This window comes from Bombyx mandarina, chromosome 17 (assembly GCF_030267445.1).
Source record: "Bombyx mandarina strain Sakado chromosome 17, ASM3026744v2".
Taxonomy (NCBI): Eukaryota; Metazoa; Arthropoda; class Insecta; order Lepidoptera; family Bombycidae; genus Bombyx; species Bombyx mandarina.
The window spans coordinates 3,489,580-3,508,472 of NC_143223.1; the positions used below are offsets into that span (position 1 = coordinate 3,489,580).

An 18,893-nucleotide genomic window follows, 5' to 3' on the forward strand; every position below is an offset into this window, starting at 1 on the left:
GCACTTAGAACGCTTAAAACACTTACACTTTAAAATCATCAATTTACTTCTTCCGCTTCACGCTTCACATCCCTAAAATTATCTAGAATATTCCACACATTTCAAGTATTGTGTTTCCACTATCTGACAATAGATGGCGTTGTACTTCTCGAGCGATCAAGATGCTACTAGATCCTTCGATATTCGTTCAACTATTCGGCGATAGACGGCGTTACTCTTACCGGCGTAACAGAACGAACGAACGATAGCATAATTATTAGAAAATAAAACACTGGATACGTATGTGTAACATATTTATTCGCGGGGTATATCTTTCTTTCATATGCCACGAATATAGCAACCGTGAATACGGAATGATAATCGACACAATATAGGATTATGGGGGATACGTACGTAGGTGAGAAATTAGAAACATACTTTAGGCATAATTGTAATAAGGTCTATTTTACTTTTTTATTATTGCATTATATTTGACATATTATTTGACGACACGCTTTATAATAAAACAATGTTTCCAAGACATAGCATATAAATATAATAATGATAGGTGGTAAAAATGACAATGTGTTCGAAGTATATTTCAAATAATGGAACATGGAAAAGAAGGTTACAACACGCTTACTTTTTTTTAAGAGATTTTATGACCTGGTAACTAAGACCTTTAAGTCATGTCTTATTTTACTTTATATTCTTAATTTTATGAAAAATGATAATATGGAGTGAAATGAAATGAAGATGATTAATTTGAGACATTAATCAACTGGGATGAAATTTAATGAAATGAGATGATATGGGATGAAATATAATCGCAGTAAAATGGTGGTCATTTACTGAGATTTTTTCAGTGGACTTTTTGAGGAACCCGAGAAGTTACGTCCAGCAGCTTTGTTTCATTTTCCCACATTTGTGCACTTTCACAGATATTAAACAGTTAATAAACCACCATTATTACACATTTAAACCTGAAGAAACACTAAATAGACAAAATAAAACAAATCACACAACTTCACTCCTCGCGTTCCCGCCAAAAAGTCCAACACGCTTACAAAGGATATTCGTTTGAATACCTGCATATTTGGAATAAAGAAATCTTTAGCCACGGGAATTGGGTCACATTTTTTAATCTGCGAATAGTGAAACCACGAATGAAGGAAGCGCGAGTAAGGAATTTTGACTTTATTAATTAAAACAAAGAATAAGGCAGATCACAACACTCGCAGTGAATTTTACGGTATCGAATGAAACGAAAAATACTTATGTCATTTTGATTGATCTAAATCATAGATTATAATCATAGACCTATATAGTAGGGACACGACATATTGTTCTATACGTACAATTGCTTATATAAATAGCACCCATTTTGAAGGCACATACATAAACATATATCTATCTCGTTCTTACTCAGTACTTTAACTCGCAGGAAAACAATATAACAGTATTTCAGTGCGTACATAAAATGAAACATGAATATACGTAAATATCTCCGTCTCCGTCTAATGAGGCCGAAAATCCGCCATGTTTAGCGCGCCAAATGTCATTGTCACGTCAGTTCGGCCGTCTGTTTTGGGTTGTACATTATTTATTGACTTTGATATCGATTTAATATGATTGATTATATAAAATTTCATAATTTATCATGCTTAAAACATACAAAAATTATAATTAAAACGTATTTTATAGGATCTCAAGAAAGTCGATGCCCTAAAACTATTATCTATATGTATTTAAATTCATTATGGAGCCCTCATCCGAAAAATCCATTTTTCGGTCGGAATCTATTGATCATGACACTAATCATAAATACCACTTTAAAATATGTCATCAAAACATATTTAGACATTCTGTTTAGATATTTCGGGAAAAAGGCTACCGACAAAATCTCTTCGGAACTATTTAAATAAAATAGTTTTATTCCGCAGTGAGTAAAACACTATTGTAAATTTGTTAAATATTTAATAATTAAGTAATTTTAGAGAGGAAGTTACAAGGAATGACGTTTGTAATTAATGAATAAATGTTCTGTAGGTGTTTTTTTTTTCACGCGGTCCCTTGATAAGTTTAAAATTTGAATCACTCTCAAGCGAAAGTGATTCAACCATTTGAACCGTCCTTGGGGTGCGCTGCGGTAGTATGTTACGGACTTTAGAGTCAGCAAAACAATTAAAATAGATTGTAATAGTCTAAGAAAAACACGTACTCAAAACACGATAACATTTAGCATGCTAGAAATGGGCTGATGGCTTTGAACTACGCCATATCTTTGTGTTTTGCGACAAACGACAACTTTATAAAATCAGTGTAGCAACTTTTAAAAATCATCATATCGTTTACTTGGCAAATTCGAAGGACGAACTTGTCTTAGATTTCACCCATCTAAATCATATCATATTTGCACATAACAATATACCTACTTACTTCCCATTAAAGTATAAATTCTACAAATAAATAATACTCAACAATATTTAAAATAAAATGAGCCAAGAACGTTTATCGATAAAACCTGATAACATTGAAATCTTTTGTACAGCACTAAAGCCGCCATGTTTTGTGGCCAGATGACGTCACAGTGGCACGAAATTTTGGTTGACGTTTCATTTCCATAGGTTTCCTACTTCATTGATTATAATACACTTAATATATATCTAAATACCTACCTACTCATAGAAAATAAATATACCTACTTCATTATAAAATGGCGGTTGCCATGACAATGCACTGCGTAAACAAATCGAAGATATATAAGTACGCCCAAAACTACTGTTTATTTAATTAAAAGTCAAGAGTTATATAAAATGGTAAGTTATCTTGAAACAATACTGAAATAAAAAAAGATTAGTGCCCTCCGTTCCTAATGTTTAGAGTGACAAATCAAATTCTATTTATTTTTATTTCATCAATCTTTAAAAATTCGTTTATTCTTTGAGGTTAGGACCTAGGATACACACACTACTGTACAGTTACCAAGTGAATAAATACACTTAACGGGATTGCGTTCGTATATGCCTAAATTAATTTTAAATGTTCAGATACTCCAAGCATTTGTAGAAAGGTTAAAAAAAAACTTTAGTAATTATAAATCAACAAAATTAGTCTATGAATAGAAGAAAACATTTCAACATAACTATAAATAAAGGATATTAACTAACATGGTTAGCTTGTATGAACGCTGTCCTTCGTATCAAAAATTCCGACCCATACCAACCGACCGACGCAAAGAGAGGAAGGACATTTAAAATACCTCTGTGATCCTGGAAGCACTTCATAGTTTTATGGTCATCGGTCGTCTAAAAAACTTAATTAATATAAGCTCCAAATAAGAGCAACAGCAAAATAATATAACACAAATGTTCAGATATTATCAAGATCGAAACCGGCGTCCGAGAGTCGCTCGAGCACCGCCAGCAGTTCAGTAAAGAAGAACTTTCCAGAACTCGAAGATTTTCTCTTGAAGAGAGATTATGTCGGTGCGCTGACTATGCTAGAGGTACTACTAGCACTTAACATCTCCTTACCACCTGTTTACTATTTTGTTTACCCCTTCCTTACTATATTTCTTATCATCTGATGAGTATTTTTTACTCCAGTCGATATGAGTACGAGCCCGCCATGCCCTCCTCACTTTTAAGTGGTCAAACGGAGCATATAAACATCGTAAAGTGAATGTCACCATCAATTATAAAATTTACTTGTATTGTGTATAAGTTATTTTTCTATTCAAACTCAGAACTTTGACTGCTTCGCGACGTAAGTAGGGGTAATATTGAGACACACCCTTGCGTACGCATAGTAAGCTCTAGTAACTGCGCAAACTTATAAACTTTAAGAGTTGCAGTTTTTGTTAGAGAAAATTCATCGTAAATACTTGTCAGATGCGGAGCCACGACGGCTTCTAATAATTTCTTACTCCACATCTGTCATGTGACTAGTTTGAGTCCCATGAGCTCACTTACTCGTTTTGTGAATCTAGTATAATCCTTCGAGCTCACTAGAAGAGGTAGAAAAAAAATGTCGCGCTTCACGCTCTTGGGTTCTGTTTAGAATAATTTTAAAATAATAAAATTAAATAATCTTAGATTTCATTAACTCTTTTGTCTAGTGGTTAAGTAGAATTGTGTGCTTAATCACAGAGTTAGGGCTCCACTCGATTCAATTAAGGTCGCAGTCATTATCTGTGCAACGATACTTGACTTAGGTTGAAGATGCAGGGCGATTGCACGTCACAAATAGACCATCCAATCACACAAAATCTTCATTTTTGACAGAATTTTGTTCTATCGTCCCATAGTTCTTAAAACACGAAGGCAACAAAGACGTATGGTGCGACGTGTGGTCGGCGTGGTGCTGGTTCCATCTCGGCGACTATCAGCGGGCGGCAGACGCCTACGTCAAAGTCAGAGAACACAACAAAATAGATGAAAGAATAGCTGATAATATAGAAATGGATATTGCTGTGTGCTATTTCTATTTAGGTAAGATTATTGGCAACGAGTGATGATCTATTTTACTCGTCAGGTTACGCTGGCATAACCTGAAGGTTATCTAACTACAAACGTGGGTAACAATTTTTTTTTCAATAATCTAATTCACAGTGAGTGAGTGAGTGAGTGAGTGAGTGAGTGAGTTACTGAGTGAGTGAGTAAGTGAATTTTCTGGGTAGGCTGATGTAGCGACGGTCCGAATTCAATTATTCAGAACTTGCATAAACACAAATTTATCTGGAAAATGTCGTTAGCAAAAATCAAGCATTTGTCAAATATCTTGTGTCCTATGATGACTACCCGCTACAGCGAATAGTGGTAATTAAATCGATACACTAAAATAATTAGAGAAGTATTTTTGTCATTCTCTAAGAATGACAAACGTCTTAAGGCGTGTGTGTGTGATAAATGTGAATTTTCACTTGTTTATGTAGGTACTAGCTATACCCTAATTATATTCTGAATATATAAATACTTAAATTCCTTTTCTTAGTTTCCAATGCAAACATATTATTATCCCGTGAAATATATTTTTACTATTTATTTATTGAAACATCAAAAGTAAAAGAAATATTTGAAGTATTTTCCCACTGGTGTAAAAAATATTTTTTCATGTTTAATTCTTCAGGGATGTACAAGGAATCGCAAGAGGCCGCCGAAAAAGCTCCAACATGCACCTTGAAGGTAGTTGATTTTAATATGTATGACGTATTAACGAACTCTTTGTCATCATGGTATTAAGCTGTTACCGGAGCCCATAAACGTGTGAACATGAATGCGGCAACCCATCTTAAGACACGGGTAAGGTCGAAATCTCAATTGTACTATTTGTGGCTATGGGAATCCTTCAAATTGGAACGCATAATTTTTGTCGCAAAAATTTTAGCTAAAAATGTTAATGGTAAACAGTCGTCGTCGCCCTACATATGTTATTTCGGATTCTCCCGATTCATTAACGGTGTTTTTAGGTATCTCAAGCACCGGTCACCGTCCTCGCCGAACCCGTCGCTTCCGATGAAGGGCTCAATGGGTTGATATGACTATATACGTAAACTTTAAATGAAAAAAAATATTTGTTGAATAATATAATCAATGATTTAAGTCGAACTACACTTCGCCATACAGAACCGATTACAGTTCCACTTGGCTCACAAGCTCAACGACGAGGAAGGTCTGATGCGTACTCACGCTGCCCTTCGAGATATACCGGAAGACCAGCTCAGCTTGGCCTCAGTGCACTACCTAAGGGCTCATTACCAGGAAGCTATTGATGTTTACAAGAAGTTGTTGCTCGAAAGACGGTAGGTTAGACCAGAAGTTTTCAGAAAACGGGAAAAATAATAGTTTTTAAATGTAGAATGTGGTATTCTACTAATATTTAGTTATAAGAATGCATGAAAAGCCTTTTTTACTGAGCGATTGTTTTTGTACCTACTAATGATAATTAATGACACTGACGTCATTAATTAATTCCTCATGTGTCATAAGTAAAATTATTTTTACGGTTTAATCTCGCATTTCTGCTTATAATTTTATTATTACCGGCGTTTTGAATACAGTTAACTGTCCTATAACACGATACAACACGGTTCCACACTAACTCGTAAAGAAAAAAATCCCTAAAACCGTTTTATAACACGGTACTTCTACAACACGATAACAAAACTTTTTATTAAAAACTAGCTGACCCGGCAGACTTCGTAGTGCGTCAATCGATAAATAAAAGACCTAAGCTTCTGTATAAAATAAACTTAACACAAACAATAGGAATCCGTCCGACGGGGGGGACATCAAAGGGAAAAAAACATTAATTTTTATTTAATTCCGAGCATTTTCATATTTATCTACCTTTTAAACCTTCTCTGGACTTCCACATATAATTCAAGACCAAAATTAGCCAAATCGGTCGAGCCGTTCTCGAGTTTTAGCGAGCAGCAATTCATTTTTATATATCATAATATAGATTATTTAAAAAAATTACATAATGAACACAAAATACACGGGAATAATCGAAACTTTATTGTTTATGTATAGTATAGTAAGTAATATAGTTTATGTATGTCGGCGCGTGTTTTTATAAACCATTAGTTCATGACTAATAAAGATGGGACGACAAACAACACGTGCAAGCATTCATCGAAAACAACACGTGCAAGATAAGAGTCGTAAACAACATCGTCCCACCACGATACCTTGCTATAAAAACGCTCCGTTGTTGTCTCTCGAGCTCAGCCCACTGAGTTTCTCGCCGGATCTTCTCAGTGGGTCACGTTTCCGATCCGGTGGTAGATTCTGCGAAGCACTGCTCTTGCTAGGGTCAGTGTTAGCCGGTGGTGGGGCGGTGCAAGGTGGCTCCTGTGCGCCGCCCACGGTGTATCTCCCGAAATGACGTCCTTCGGGATTTTCCCGGAGATGAAATCCCGTCTTATCATCAGGACGGGTACCGGCGAAGGCCGACTTTCGGCGCGCACTGCGGTACCGTAGGTCTGGTGTAGCCGGTGTGGTGGAGCTCGATGGGGTTTAGTCGGTAGACGTTCTGCGGGGCAAGTGCTTCGCGCGCCTTTTTCAAGGCGTAGTCTCTTGCGAGGAATTCGGGGAGGTGGAGGACCTTCTCGTCCCCCTCTTCCTCTCAGGACGCGCCGGAGTCCGACATAACCCGGTTCGTTACCCCCCCGGACCGGGTATCCGTAAATGGATACCCCAGCGTTAAAAAAAAAAAAAAAAAAGGGTCAGTGTTAGCAACTCTTCGGTTGAGCCCCGCGAGCTCACCTACAAACGTTAGGGCGAAGCTGAAATAGCCTCTCAAGGCTATCAGCAAAGGTAGGAAAAAAAAAAAAACTCTCGAGCTCAGAAGCGAGCGAGTCGCCGTGTCAGACGGAACGCTCCTGCGTAATATACGCTCTGAGTTAATATTTCTGGTTTTATTGACTTACGAAGACCGCCCGCTTACCATGTCGCTACCCGAAAGTGGAAATACTCCAACATGTATAGTAAGTAAAAATACATACAGGCATAGTTGTGATATTTCATTCAGGAAAATTGCTCTCTTTTTTGTACTGCCTCTATCCACTAAGACCACGAGGAAAATTTTCAATTAACATTCGAAAAGTCAATATTGCAAACTGTGTACTTAAAACGATTAATTGCAGATACAAAAGATACGAAAATGACGATATGGATTGGATTAAAGTTTTGACCCACACGAGCGGGTAAAAATTCAAAATGAATCTAATAATAGTTAGTTTTAAACGTAAAAATTTCGAATGTAACATTATATAATATTTATTGTGTATCTATCTCATCGATCAATCGATGGTGTAGCTAAAACAATATTAGAATTAATGTCCTATAGAATACATTAAGGAGATAGGTAATTAAATTAGAAATAGTATAGTAGATATTAAAATTTATAGATGTGTCTAAAAATATAATTTAAACCTACTTTACGATTTAATCCGGACAGAGAACCAATGTTGTCGACATAGCACCGCGGATTAGTCAGCTGAAATGGCAATGGGCTGGCCACATTAGCCGGAGTCTTTTTATTTTTGTTTTATCCTACCTGTGCTGATAGTCTTGAGAAGTTATATCAGCGTTACCGTAGCGTGTAGGTGAGCTCTAGGGGCTCAAACCGGAGGTGTTGCTAACACTGGCCCTAGCAAGAGCACCGCTTCGCAGAAACTACCACGGGATCGGAAACGCGACCACTGAGAAGATCTGACGAGAAACTCAGCGGGCTGTGTCTATGGGTTAATTTACTCACTGAACCCTTCGTCGCAAACGACGGGTTCGACGGGAACGGTGACCGGTGCTTGAGGTACATAAAGCACCGTTAATGGATCGGGAGGATCCGAAATTACGTGGAGGAGAACCGATAACCGTTGGGCTAAACGTGTTCTTGAGTGGAAACCGCGGATTGGCAAACGTAGTCCAGGACTCTTTCAGGCTCGGCTGAGTGACAATCTATGCAGAGAGACTGGCAAAAGTTGGATGAGAGAAGCCAAGAATCTTACGCGGCAGCGTGTAATTCGAGAGGCCTATGCCCAGCAGTGGGCTTCTATAGGCTGATGATGATGATGGCGGCACAACGGCAACTTATCATTTTACGATGCAACTGGTGGTAGGACGTCTTGTGAGTCCGTACGGGTAGGTACCACCGCCCTGTGTATTTCTGCCCTGAAGTAGTAATGCGTTTCGGTCTAAAGGGTGGGGCAGCCGTTGTAACTATACTGAGACCTTAGAACTTATTTCTCAAGTGGCCGCATTTACGTCGTAAATGTCTATGGGCTCCAGTAACCACTGGGCTGTAAGCTCGTCCACACATCTAAGCAATAACAAAATATATGCAAATAACAATATTTTTAACAGGAGCTACATGGCATTGAATGTGTACGTAGCGTTGTGTTACTACAAGCTGGATTACTACGACGTCTCGCAGGAGGTACTTGGGGTGTACCTCGCCCAGCATCCTACCTCCACCGTCGCTGGGAACCTGAAGGCTTGCAATCTTTTCAGGTTGTTTTTATTTTATTGCTGGAGATATTTAAACCATACATAGGCGGCACTGAAAATTTCGGGAATTAACGAAGTGACACAACATTACTATTTAAAAATGTATTTATTGCTTTTCGAAGTATTCTCCGCGAAATTTGACACATTTTTCCATACGATGGAACCAATCATTGAAGCAACCATTCCATTCGGAAGTTGGGGTCTCCAAAATGGCCGTTTTGTAGGCGTCCACAGCTTCTTCAGGTGATGAAAATCTCTGTCCACGCAATTTATTCTTTATTTTAGGGAAATTATAGAAATCATTAGGGCTTAGGTCGGGGCTGTACGGCGGATGGTCTAATAATTCTATGTTTTCTTGCTCTAAAAACTCTTTTGTTCTGTGCACGATGTGAGAACTCGCATTGTCGTGATGGAGGATGATGCGGCGGTTGCAGTTCTCTTTACGGAGTTCAGAATCGACCTGTGGCAAACAAATGCTAGCATACCATTCTGCATTAACCGTTCTTTGTCCCTCAAGAGGAATAGTCGTAGCATGGCATTTTGGAGACAAACGTGGCCACCATTTTTTTTGCAACACTCCGTGAACGAACAATTTTTGTTGGCTTTAACTCATTTTCGAACACCCAAACTCGTGACTGGTTTTTTGTTTCGTGTTCGTACGCGTATATCCAGGATTCGTCACCTGATACAATGTTGTATACAGCACTTGAGGATCCTGCGTGGAATCTTTCGAGAGTTCTGACGCACCAAGTAACGCGAGCCGCTTTTTGCTCTTCACAGAACGAATGCGGTATCCATCGGGAAAACAACTTTTTTACACCTAATTGTTCATGCAAGATTATTTGTATTTGACTCATGTCAATGTCTAAAGTTGCCTGAATTTCGCGGTATGTCACATGTCGATCTTCGTCAATCAGCTTACGCACAGCATCAACGTTTTCTTGAGTGACTGCAGTTTTTGGACGACCTTGACGGGGATCATCACTGAGCTTGACACGTCCACGTTGAAACCAGCAAACCAGCGATAAATTGTGGTTTTGGATGGGGCTTCATCACCAAATGCAGAAATCATCCGGTCAACACACTGTTTTTGTGTTAAACCACTTCGAAAGTCATAATAAATCATCGCTCTTGAATTTTCTCGAGTCAATTCCATTTTCTCAACGACTAAACAAGTTTGACAAAACCTCGTGACAAGACCGAGAATCTTTTTTTAAATAAATAAATGGTATTCGATTTTTAAAACCAAGGAGTTTTCAATTAAAAAGATTTCAATATGACAGGAACAGTGGAAATATTCCATTCCCGATACTTTTAGTGCAGCCCTCGTAATAGCTAAAGTCCACGCGGAGTGGCTATCAAAACGCGAATGCCGCCTGCCACCTTGAGACATGAGGTCGATGTCTCAATTGTAATGTTTAACGGTCACCATTGAAAAATCTGTGCTTGTGGTTGTCTAGTGTCAGTCACTTCGACATGTCATGTTGTGGTTATCGAAAAAGGCGACAAGGAGATTCACTAAATTACGCATTTAAAAAAAAATGGCACATAAAGTTCCAAAAAGGTTCTATAGCACATTTAAATACAATTTGAACGACTGTGACCTTTAATTTCTAAATCCGTAACAGAAATGTCCATAAAAAAAATGTTAATCGTATTGTAAGCTCACGAAGTTTGGTGACGCTATTTTCCGAACTTTTTCTGACGAGATTACTAATCGTGAATTTCTTTTTGAAGGATAGAAGATAATATATAATCCTAACTAGTACTTATTATAATTGACGGCGGAATTCAATAGGCCTAAGCTCCCGACCGCATTATGCAGTTGCCCTTGTCACATTGTTTACCCCTACACACTATCATGCATAGTAGTATAATATTAGTAATTTAAAAAAGAAATTATATCACTTTTAATTTGTTGAAATTATTGAGGTTATTTTTTAAATCGATCATTTTTCTATTCATTTTTTTAGTGCCCGTGTAGGCAGACGAGTATGCGGCCCATCTGACCGTGAGTGGTTACCGTCACTCAAGGACGTCAGCAAAGCCAGAGGCGAATCCAAGCCGCTGCCTACCGTTAAATACTACTCTCTAAATACTCTCCACAAGCTTAATACCTGATACCTTTTTGTTCTGTAACCTTGTAGGTTGTATAACGGAAAAGCAGCCGAAAACGAATTGAAGCTGATTTCCTCAGACCAGCACACGTTCGGGCAGGATCTGGTCAAGCACAACCTTGTCGTATTTAGAAACGGCGAGGGAGCCTTGAAGGTGACTCATGTTTTTTTCACTAGATATAGTTATAAATATAGTTTTAATAGTACATTATGCTTAATTTATTATTTCATAACAATACCTCTTGGGACCTCTTGTGAGTCCGCGCGGGTAGGTACCACCATTCTGCCTATTTCTGCCGTGAAGCAGTAATGCATTTCGGTTTGAAGGGTAGGGCAGCCGTTGTAACTATACTTGAGACCTTAGAACTTATATCTCAAGGTGGGTGGCGCATTTACGTTGTAGATGTATATGGGCTCCAGTAACCACTTAACACCAGGTGGGCTGTGAGTTCGTCCACCTATCTAAGCAATTAAAAAAAAAACAATTTTAATGTTTCCGGTGGTGTTTTTTTGTGTAAAGCAATTTTTAAATGGCAACGGAATAAAATATATCATAATGGATTTCCATAAACAATATATGTTTGTGTCAACAATTTTTTTCTAGTAAACAATTTAGTTATTTGGAGTATATCTAGTCGTCCCTCAACTTACAATTAAATTGTAACTTCAAAACAGAAATACTGAGTTGGTTTATTTTTGTTGATATTTACTAAAGACGACAGAATTGCAACTTTAAAAAGATGTTTCTTCATAATTTAACTCTTTTGGCGTTAGAATTTTTTAATAAATAAATAAAAATGTGTCAATTTTAAATTTCTTTATCTAATCGCTTTGATATTCAATCGTTGTGTTGCGGTTTTTTTTTTAATTCACGCAGCTTTAGTTTTTCTTTTTTTCCCTAGAATCACTACATAGAATACAAAGTCGCTTTCTCTGTTCCTATATCTGTCTGTCCCTAAGTATGCTTAAATATTTAAAACTACGCAACGGATTTTGATGCGGTTTTTTTTAATAGATAGAGTGATTGAAGAGGAAGGTTTAAATGTATAATAATATCCATTAAATAGTGGAGAAATACTGTTATTTTTGAGGTTTCTAATGTGATGTCGTAAATAATTACATTTTTTCCGCTTACATTGCAAACGCAGGCTGAACCCTACGAGATATCTCGAACGGCAGGACCGATTTTGACGAGACTTTCACTGATAGGTAGCTGATGATATAAGGAGTAACTTAGGCTACTTTTTTTAGACTAGCTTCGGCCCGCGGTGTCACCCGCGATACGACAAGAACCGCGGGTAACATCGCGGGACTCGGCTATCAATAATAAAATTTAATGTTTCCGAAGCGAAGCGAGGGCAAGTCGCTAGTTTAATATATAATATAATACAACCAAACCAAAAAAAGAAAAATAATGAAATCAATAATAATAATAAGAAATAAACGCTTCCAATAATAATTAAAATTAAATAAATTTTTTGCAGACCCTCCCTGGACTAGTAGACGTGGTTCCAGAAGCGCGTCTGAACTTGGCCGGGTACAGGCTCCGCAACAGGGAGCCGCTAGAAGCGAGGGTCCTGCTGGAGCCCTTGCACCCCACGTCGCCGCTACACTACATACTGCGCGCTGTGGTCGCCGTCAGGATATACAACGACACTTCCGATGTGAGAAACGTGCGGATACATGCGGACACTAGTCGTCTTGGCCTAAAGGATAAGACGTCCGGTGCATTCATATGTAGCGATGCACCGGTGTTCGAATCCCCCAGGCGGGTACCAATTTTTCTAATGAAATACGTACTTGACTAATGTTCACGATTGACTTCCACGGTGAAGGAATAGTATCGTGTAATAAAAATCAAACCCGCAAAAGTATAATTTGCGTAATTACTGGTGGTAGGACCTCTTGAAAGTTTAATTTTTCGTTTGTTATTTTCATTTTATTATTTCAAATTAAATATATAAATTCGACTAATTTATATACATATTATTTATATTCTTCCGTGATTGACCACCAAAAAAAAAACTAAACTATTCGATACTTCGGAAGCAATGAATGCGAGTGTACATACATACAAACCTTATAATTGTTGGAGAATTATAAACATAATTTATATTATCTGTAATGTCAAAAATGGTTCACATTTTGCTCACGTGTGACGTCACCGTCTTTGCTTTATAAAAAGTGTTTTTCTTCTTTTTACTATTTGCATTAAAACCGCTACATATTTTATTCCGGAGTATTATTTCAACAATAATAAATCTTAAAAATAGTTTTAATTATGTCCGCGAGTTTACGAAAACTGACAAATAATAATAATAATAATAATAATGAAATCCTATTTGAAGGATGAGCAGATGAAGTTAGCCCAACAGAGTTTCCATCTTGTGGGTAGTTCTGCGTCGGAATGCGACACGATACCGGGACGACAGTGCATGGCGTCCTCTTACTTCCTCGCCGGACACTTCGAGGAGGTGCTGGTCTACCTGAACAGCATCAAGAGTTTCTTCGTCAATGACGACACATTCAACTTTAATTACGCGCAGGTTGGTTATGTGATAGGAAAATAAATAGATGTCTTTGATAATGGTAATTGCTCTGCAGTGAAAGGCTAATTGGTTTGAGCGATATTTATCTTTATAATTAAAGGTCCGTTTTATTGGGTATTAATATCAACAATTTGATGTTTTTAATTGAACTTCAATTAAGTTTATCCCATTCAAATGGCTGAAGAAGTGTGGGTGACTCACATGTATTTATTTATTTTATAATATTTTATTATAATTACACTACACAACAACACATACATACTTTATTTTATATCGACACATTCATTTATCACACAATCATACAAAACATTATTTACACTAAACAAAATTTAATTCACAAGCAAAGTCGGGCGATAACTGCAGTATAGCGGCGGCGATAATATTTCGCGAGTACAATACGACCGACGTAACTTGGCGAGTCTGAATATAGCCGCAGGTGAACTTTCGCGCATGTACACTCGTAAAAAAAAGTGTTATTAGCATTCATTTTTTAAAATCAAAATACGAATTAAAATTTCCATATACAGGGACCAAGTACAAATAAAATGAATATCAAAACACTATGAGACAGAAAGCTATAAAAATAACGTAATAAATTAAAGAGAGATAATAAAAGAATAATAAATTAAGACAGAAAGCTGTAAAAATAACGTAATTAAATTAATTCGAAAGTAAGCCCGAACACTGCCTTCAGTTGCGATCCGCTGTACCTACTGTGCGTTGCGATACACCAGTTGCGTTAGCAACTCTAAATAAAATTGTCAACATTTTTAAAGAAAACAATCAAAAATTATATTTGTCGGCCGACGATTTAAAACACTATTATGCTTTGGTGACATCTTTGTTAACGAATAGTATAAATGCCAAGGGACACTTAATACTAAAACAAATTTAAACACAAACAATTTTAAAACTAAACAAAAAACTGAGCAGTAAACAAAAACAGTATAATAATAACAAATTAATGAAAACTTTTGTAGCCGCCCGTACTCAAGACAGAGATAGCGACACGAACACGACACTAATGCTAGCGTGTGAGTGAGACACATTACGGCGTACCGAGAATTAGCGAATTTATACGATGTCAAGAAAAGGGATGTCCAATATGCGTGATTGAGGATGTTGTTTAATCGATTTTTTTTCAAATTGATTAAAATTTAAATAAAAAAATATATTTATGTTCCATTTCAAAGGAGGTTTAAAATATTCACAAACAGTCCCTATTGTAGTAGTTGTTTATAAATAACTGATATTCAACTAAATCATGTCTTGCAACCAAGAAAATAAAGTGTTATTAGTTTTTTTTGTTATTAAAGATGAAGTCTCGTTTACTAACGACAACATTCAATAAGTTTGTAAATCTATTTCGTTCAGTATCTCATAAAAACAAAAATCAATAAATTCTAAATCGATAAAAATCGATTGCGATATTTGATTGAATAAAGGGACGATTGTGTTTACACAGAGTCAATCCCTAGCCTAGACCCCTGCCCCGCGCACGTCGGTCATGCTACCATTTGGTTCCTAAAAACGTTTGTGCGCAGCCTTCTGCGCGAAGTTCGGACTCGCCAAGATACGTCGGTCGTATTGTACATCGGTGCATGCATAGACGAACCGGTCGTCGCATTTTTACCGATCCACCGCCACCAGTCGAAATCTGACTTGCGAGCGCGCATCCCGTATTATCTTTTCTGTTCTACGCCTTTTATAATTTTTGCTTTTTGTTTCGTGTACCGCTTGTGTTGCTTGGACTATCTATTTCTTGTGTACTTTCTCCTTCTTTCTATATATTGTGTTCGTCTTAAATAAAAACTTTCTTTGTCTCCATTTGTGTTTGGAAAGACTTTATAATTCAACCCAAGACGACCAAAGAAGTTTTTTTGTTATGATATTATTTTCCAAATTGTAAATTTTAAATGTCTCTCCTGTAATGTTGCAAAAATTTCGCTTAAACAAAATTGGTTTTCACCCCTCGATATACAGTAATCCCTATAACACGGTAGATTGTTTCCGCGTTATAGGAAACGCGTTGTCGGAGTATTCTTGCATAACGCGCTTGTAAGAACCAATATAACGCGTTACGTACTAATATATTATTACACATACAAATATAATACAATGCAACCAATTTTTTACAATTCAAAAGCTAGGGACACGAATTTAAAATAAATTAATTTTATTTTATTCTATAACAACACAATTGACACAATATGGAAAATGGACAAATCATTAAAAATTTCACAGTAGTCGTAAATATATCGGGTGAAATTTCCGGATTATAGGGGAGAATATCCGTGTTATACGAGGGCCTGAAATCGCGTAATATAAAAATTGTGCCTTAGTTATTTTTACTTGTATAAAGACAAGTAAAAATAACTAAGGCACAATTTGTTCCGATACAAATATTAAAGCATGTTTATTATATTTGTAGCTCGGATCGAAAGGTTGATCAAATTTTAAATGTCCAACATTATTCGTCAATAGATTTTTATTATCGGTTATTTTGCCGGCTCTGTTCCGACAATTAGAGTCAACATAAATTCCATTACAGATATGAAAGATAAACGACTGATTATCGAATGATACTCGATTTCGCTTCTAAATCAATTGGAAGCAACTAGTTAGCACTGAATGAAATTAGAAATAGAATTTTACTTATTTGCAATTTGGTAATTTTTCTCGAAACCCCTTTGATGAAACTATAATTGTTTCGTGTCAGTAAAATTGTGTTTAATGTCGAAGTTGATTGTCATGAGAAAATGGCGGGATTCATATTGTATTATCTGTGGTAAATAAAAAGAAAGCTCTCATGTGGACTTTTTGGCGGGAACGTGAGGATTTATTTTGTCTATTTAGTGTTTCTTCAGGTTTAAACTTGTAATAACGATAGTTTGTTAACTGTTTAATATCTTTGAAAGTACACAAATGTGGGAAAATGAACTTCTCGGGATCCTCCAAAAAGTCCACTGAAAAAATCACAGTAAATGACCACCGTTGTACTGAGATTATAATTCATCCCATATCATCACATCTCATTTCATTTAATTTCATCCCAGTTGATTAATGTCTCAAATTAATCATCTTCATTTCATTTCATTTCACTCCGTGTTATCATTTTTTATAAAAATAAGAATATAAATTAAAATAAGACATGACCTAAAGGTCTTAGTAACCGGGTCATAAAATTCCTTTAAAAAAAAAGAAAGTCCTCACGTTTATAATTTTTCTTTTTAGGCCAAAGTCGCAACCGGTTTTTACAGAGAGGCCGAAGAATGCCTGTTGGCTATACAGGACGAGAACATGCGCAGCTCGTTTACTTACCTAGCCTGTCTCTGTCGATGTCACGTCATGAACAAGGACGCACATCTCGCTTGGCAGATATGTGCTAATGTAATCAATTTAAATACTCTATTCTCTCCTCCTTGCGTCGATAATCCTCAATGCTGAGTGAGGGACGTGGCCTCCTCTAATAACTTTTTGCTGGATTATTCTGCGCCACTCCTGCCTATTGTCGGCCGTGTAGATATTATTGATTATCGATTAGTACTCCAACACTATTGTATTATTAATACCTAATATTCAATACCTAATACCAAATATCTCATCCCTTTTTTTTATTAAAATGTATAGTTACAGAATATAAAGACGATCTTCGTCGATATTTTTTGTCACATTTTACAAAAAAAAAATTCTGAATGCCTTATGATGCAGTGTTCAAGTAAATTAATTCAAAATTCAGTCCGCAGGCACCCCGGACAGCTTTGCACTGCTACAGCTGGTCGCGAACGACAGCTACCGAATGGGTCAGTTCCTGGTGGCGGCCAAATGCTTTCACATGCTGGATCGTCTGGACGGCGGCCCGGAGATGTGGGAGGGTTTGAGGGGAGCCGTGTGCGGATGCGCTCAAGCTGCTGCAGCCAACAAGCCGGGAGCGGCTGCCGAACTACGGGACGCGCTGGCTTTGCTCAAAGGCCCAAGAGCTCACCCGAGAGCTGACCACGTGGTCCGTCCTATAGCTAAATGGGCCCAGCAAAATAGAATACCGATTTGAGACATTTCTTCGAGGCTATAATTGTATGAAATATAAGAGTTCGTTTGTTGTCTGTGTTTTGTTCCTACTCTTCTGTTCCTGCCCCTATGCTTTAAGTCGTGATAAGAATTGGCACGCGTGCACAGATCCGCTTTTTTTCCTACCTATGCTGATAGCCTTGAGAGGCCATTTCAGCTTCGCCCTAACATGTAGGTGAGCTCACGGGGCTCAAACCGGAGTGTTACTAACACTGGCCCTAGCAAGAGCAGTGCTTCGCAGGATCTATCACTGGATCGGAAATGCGACCGATTGAGAAGATTCAGCGAGAAACTCAGTGGGCTGTGTCTGTGGGTTGATTCGCTCGTCGAGCCCTTCGTCACAGGCGACGGGTTCGACGAGGACGGTGACCGGTGCTTGTGGTACCTAAAAGCACCGTTAATGGATCGGGAGGATCCGTAATGACAAGATACCTCGTTTCCAATAACTTGTAATGCAAAGAAAAATGCTCGTACCTTTGATCATACTTCCAAGTGTAAGGCGGAATTTTAATAAAAGGTCAATGAATTCACACAAAAAAGGACTCGCAGAGATGCTATGAAAATTGTGTGAAATGCAAGTTTGTTTAATATACTACATCTCTCTCTCTCTCTCTTCGATCGGTTCCTCACTGCTGAGGATCGTGACTCCGTCCGATTTCGTCAACCAACTGTCTCCATCGATCCCGCCCTGCAGCTACTACATAATATTCGAAAACGAAAAACTCGCTTATTATGCCTTGAACTTGTCTTCTTAGAAATATATCGATACCGACATACATACATACCGATACATACATACATACATACATACCGATACATACATACCGATACATACATACATACATACATACCGAGCTGTGTAGCATTGCGTTTGTGTTTTAAAGTAAATGGCAGATCTAAGAAACGAAAAGCACGTTTATCAGAGACCAGTAATGGACGTGTTTTATCGAATGACTAGAAGAAACATTTGGTAAAATCAAAATTTAATAAAAATAGCAGCAAACCGTTACAAAACTAATAATACAAAAATATAATGTTATTTATTCCTTAAAACTATATAAAATGAAGTATTTAAAAAAATGCAAAAGGACATCAGGGGACACCCGGGTTTGAACCGGGGACCTCTCGATCTGCAGTCGAATGCTCTACCACTGAGCTATATCCCC

At 37.4% G+C, this 18,893-nt stretch overlaps 1 protein-coding gene and 1 non-coding gene across 4 annotated transcripts; one reads left to right on the forward strand and one right to left on the reverse strand.

The window, feature by feature from the left end:
* Positions 1-2,535: 2,535 nt before the first annotated feature.
* On the forward strand, positions 2,536-17,758 carry Ttc26 (tetratricopeptide repeat domain 26). 3 transcript variants are annotated; one of them, XM_089734296.1, is made up of 11 exons: positions 2,536-2,798; positions 3,356-3,487; positions 4,289-4,472; positions 5,110-5,165; positions 5,607-5,782; positions 8,850-8,996; positions 11,141-11,264; positions 12,595-12,774; positions 13,459-13,656; positions 16,894-17,049; positions 17,399-17,758. In XM_089734296.1, the coding sequence occupies exons 1-11, from the start codon at positions 2,796-2,798 to the stop codon at positions 17,708-17,710; spliced, it is 1,668 nt and encodes a 555-aa protein (XP_089590422.1). In that variant the 5' UTR covers positions 2,536-2,795; the 3' UTR covers positions 17,711-17,758. The 3 variants fall into 3 exon arrangements, with proteins under 3 accessions (XP_089590422.1, XP_028043871.1, XP_089590423.1); XM_089734297.1 differs by lacking the exon at positions 2,536-2,798 and adding an exon at positions 2,968-3,052; XM_028188070.2 differs by lacking the exon at positions 16,894-17,049.
* A 1,063-nt stretch (positions 17,759-18,821) lies between these two features.
* TRNAC-GCA (transfer RNA cysteine (anticodon GCA)) lies at positions 18,822-18,893 on the reverse strand. Its single transcript has one exon. It is a non-coding gene; the product is annotated as a tRNA-Cys (tRNA).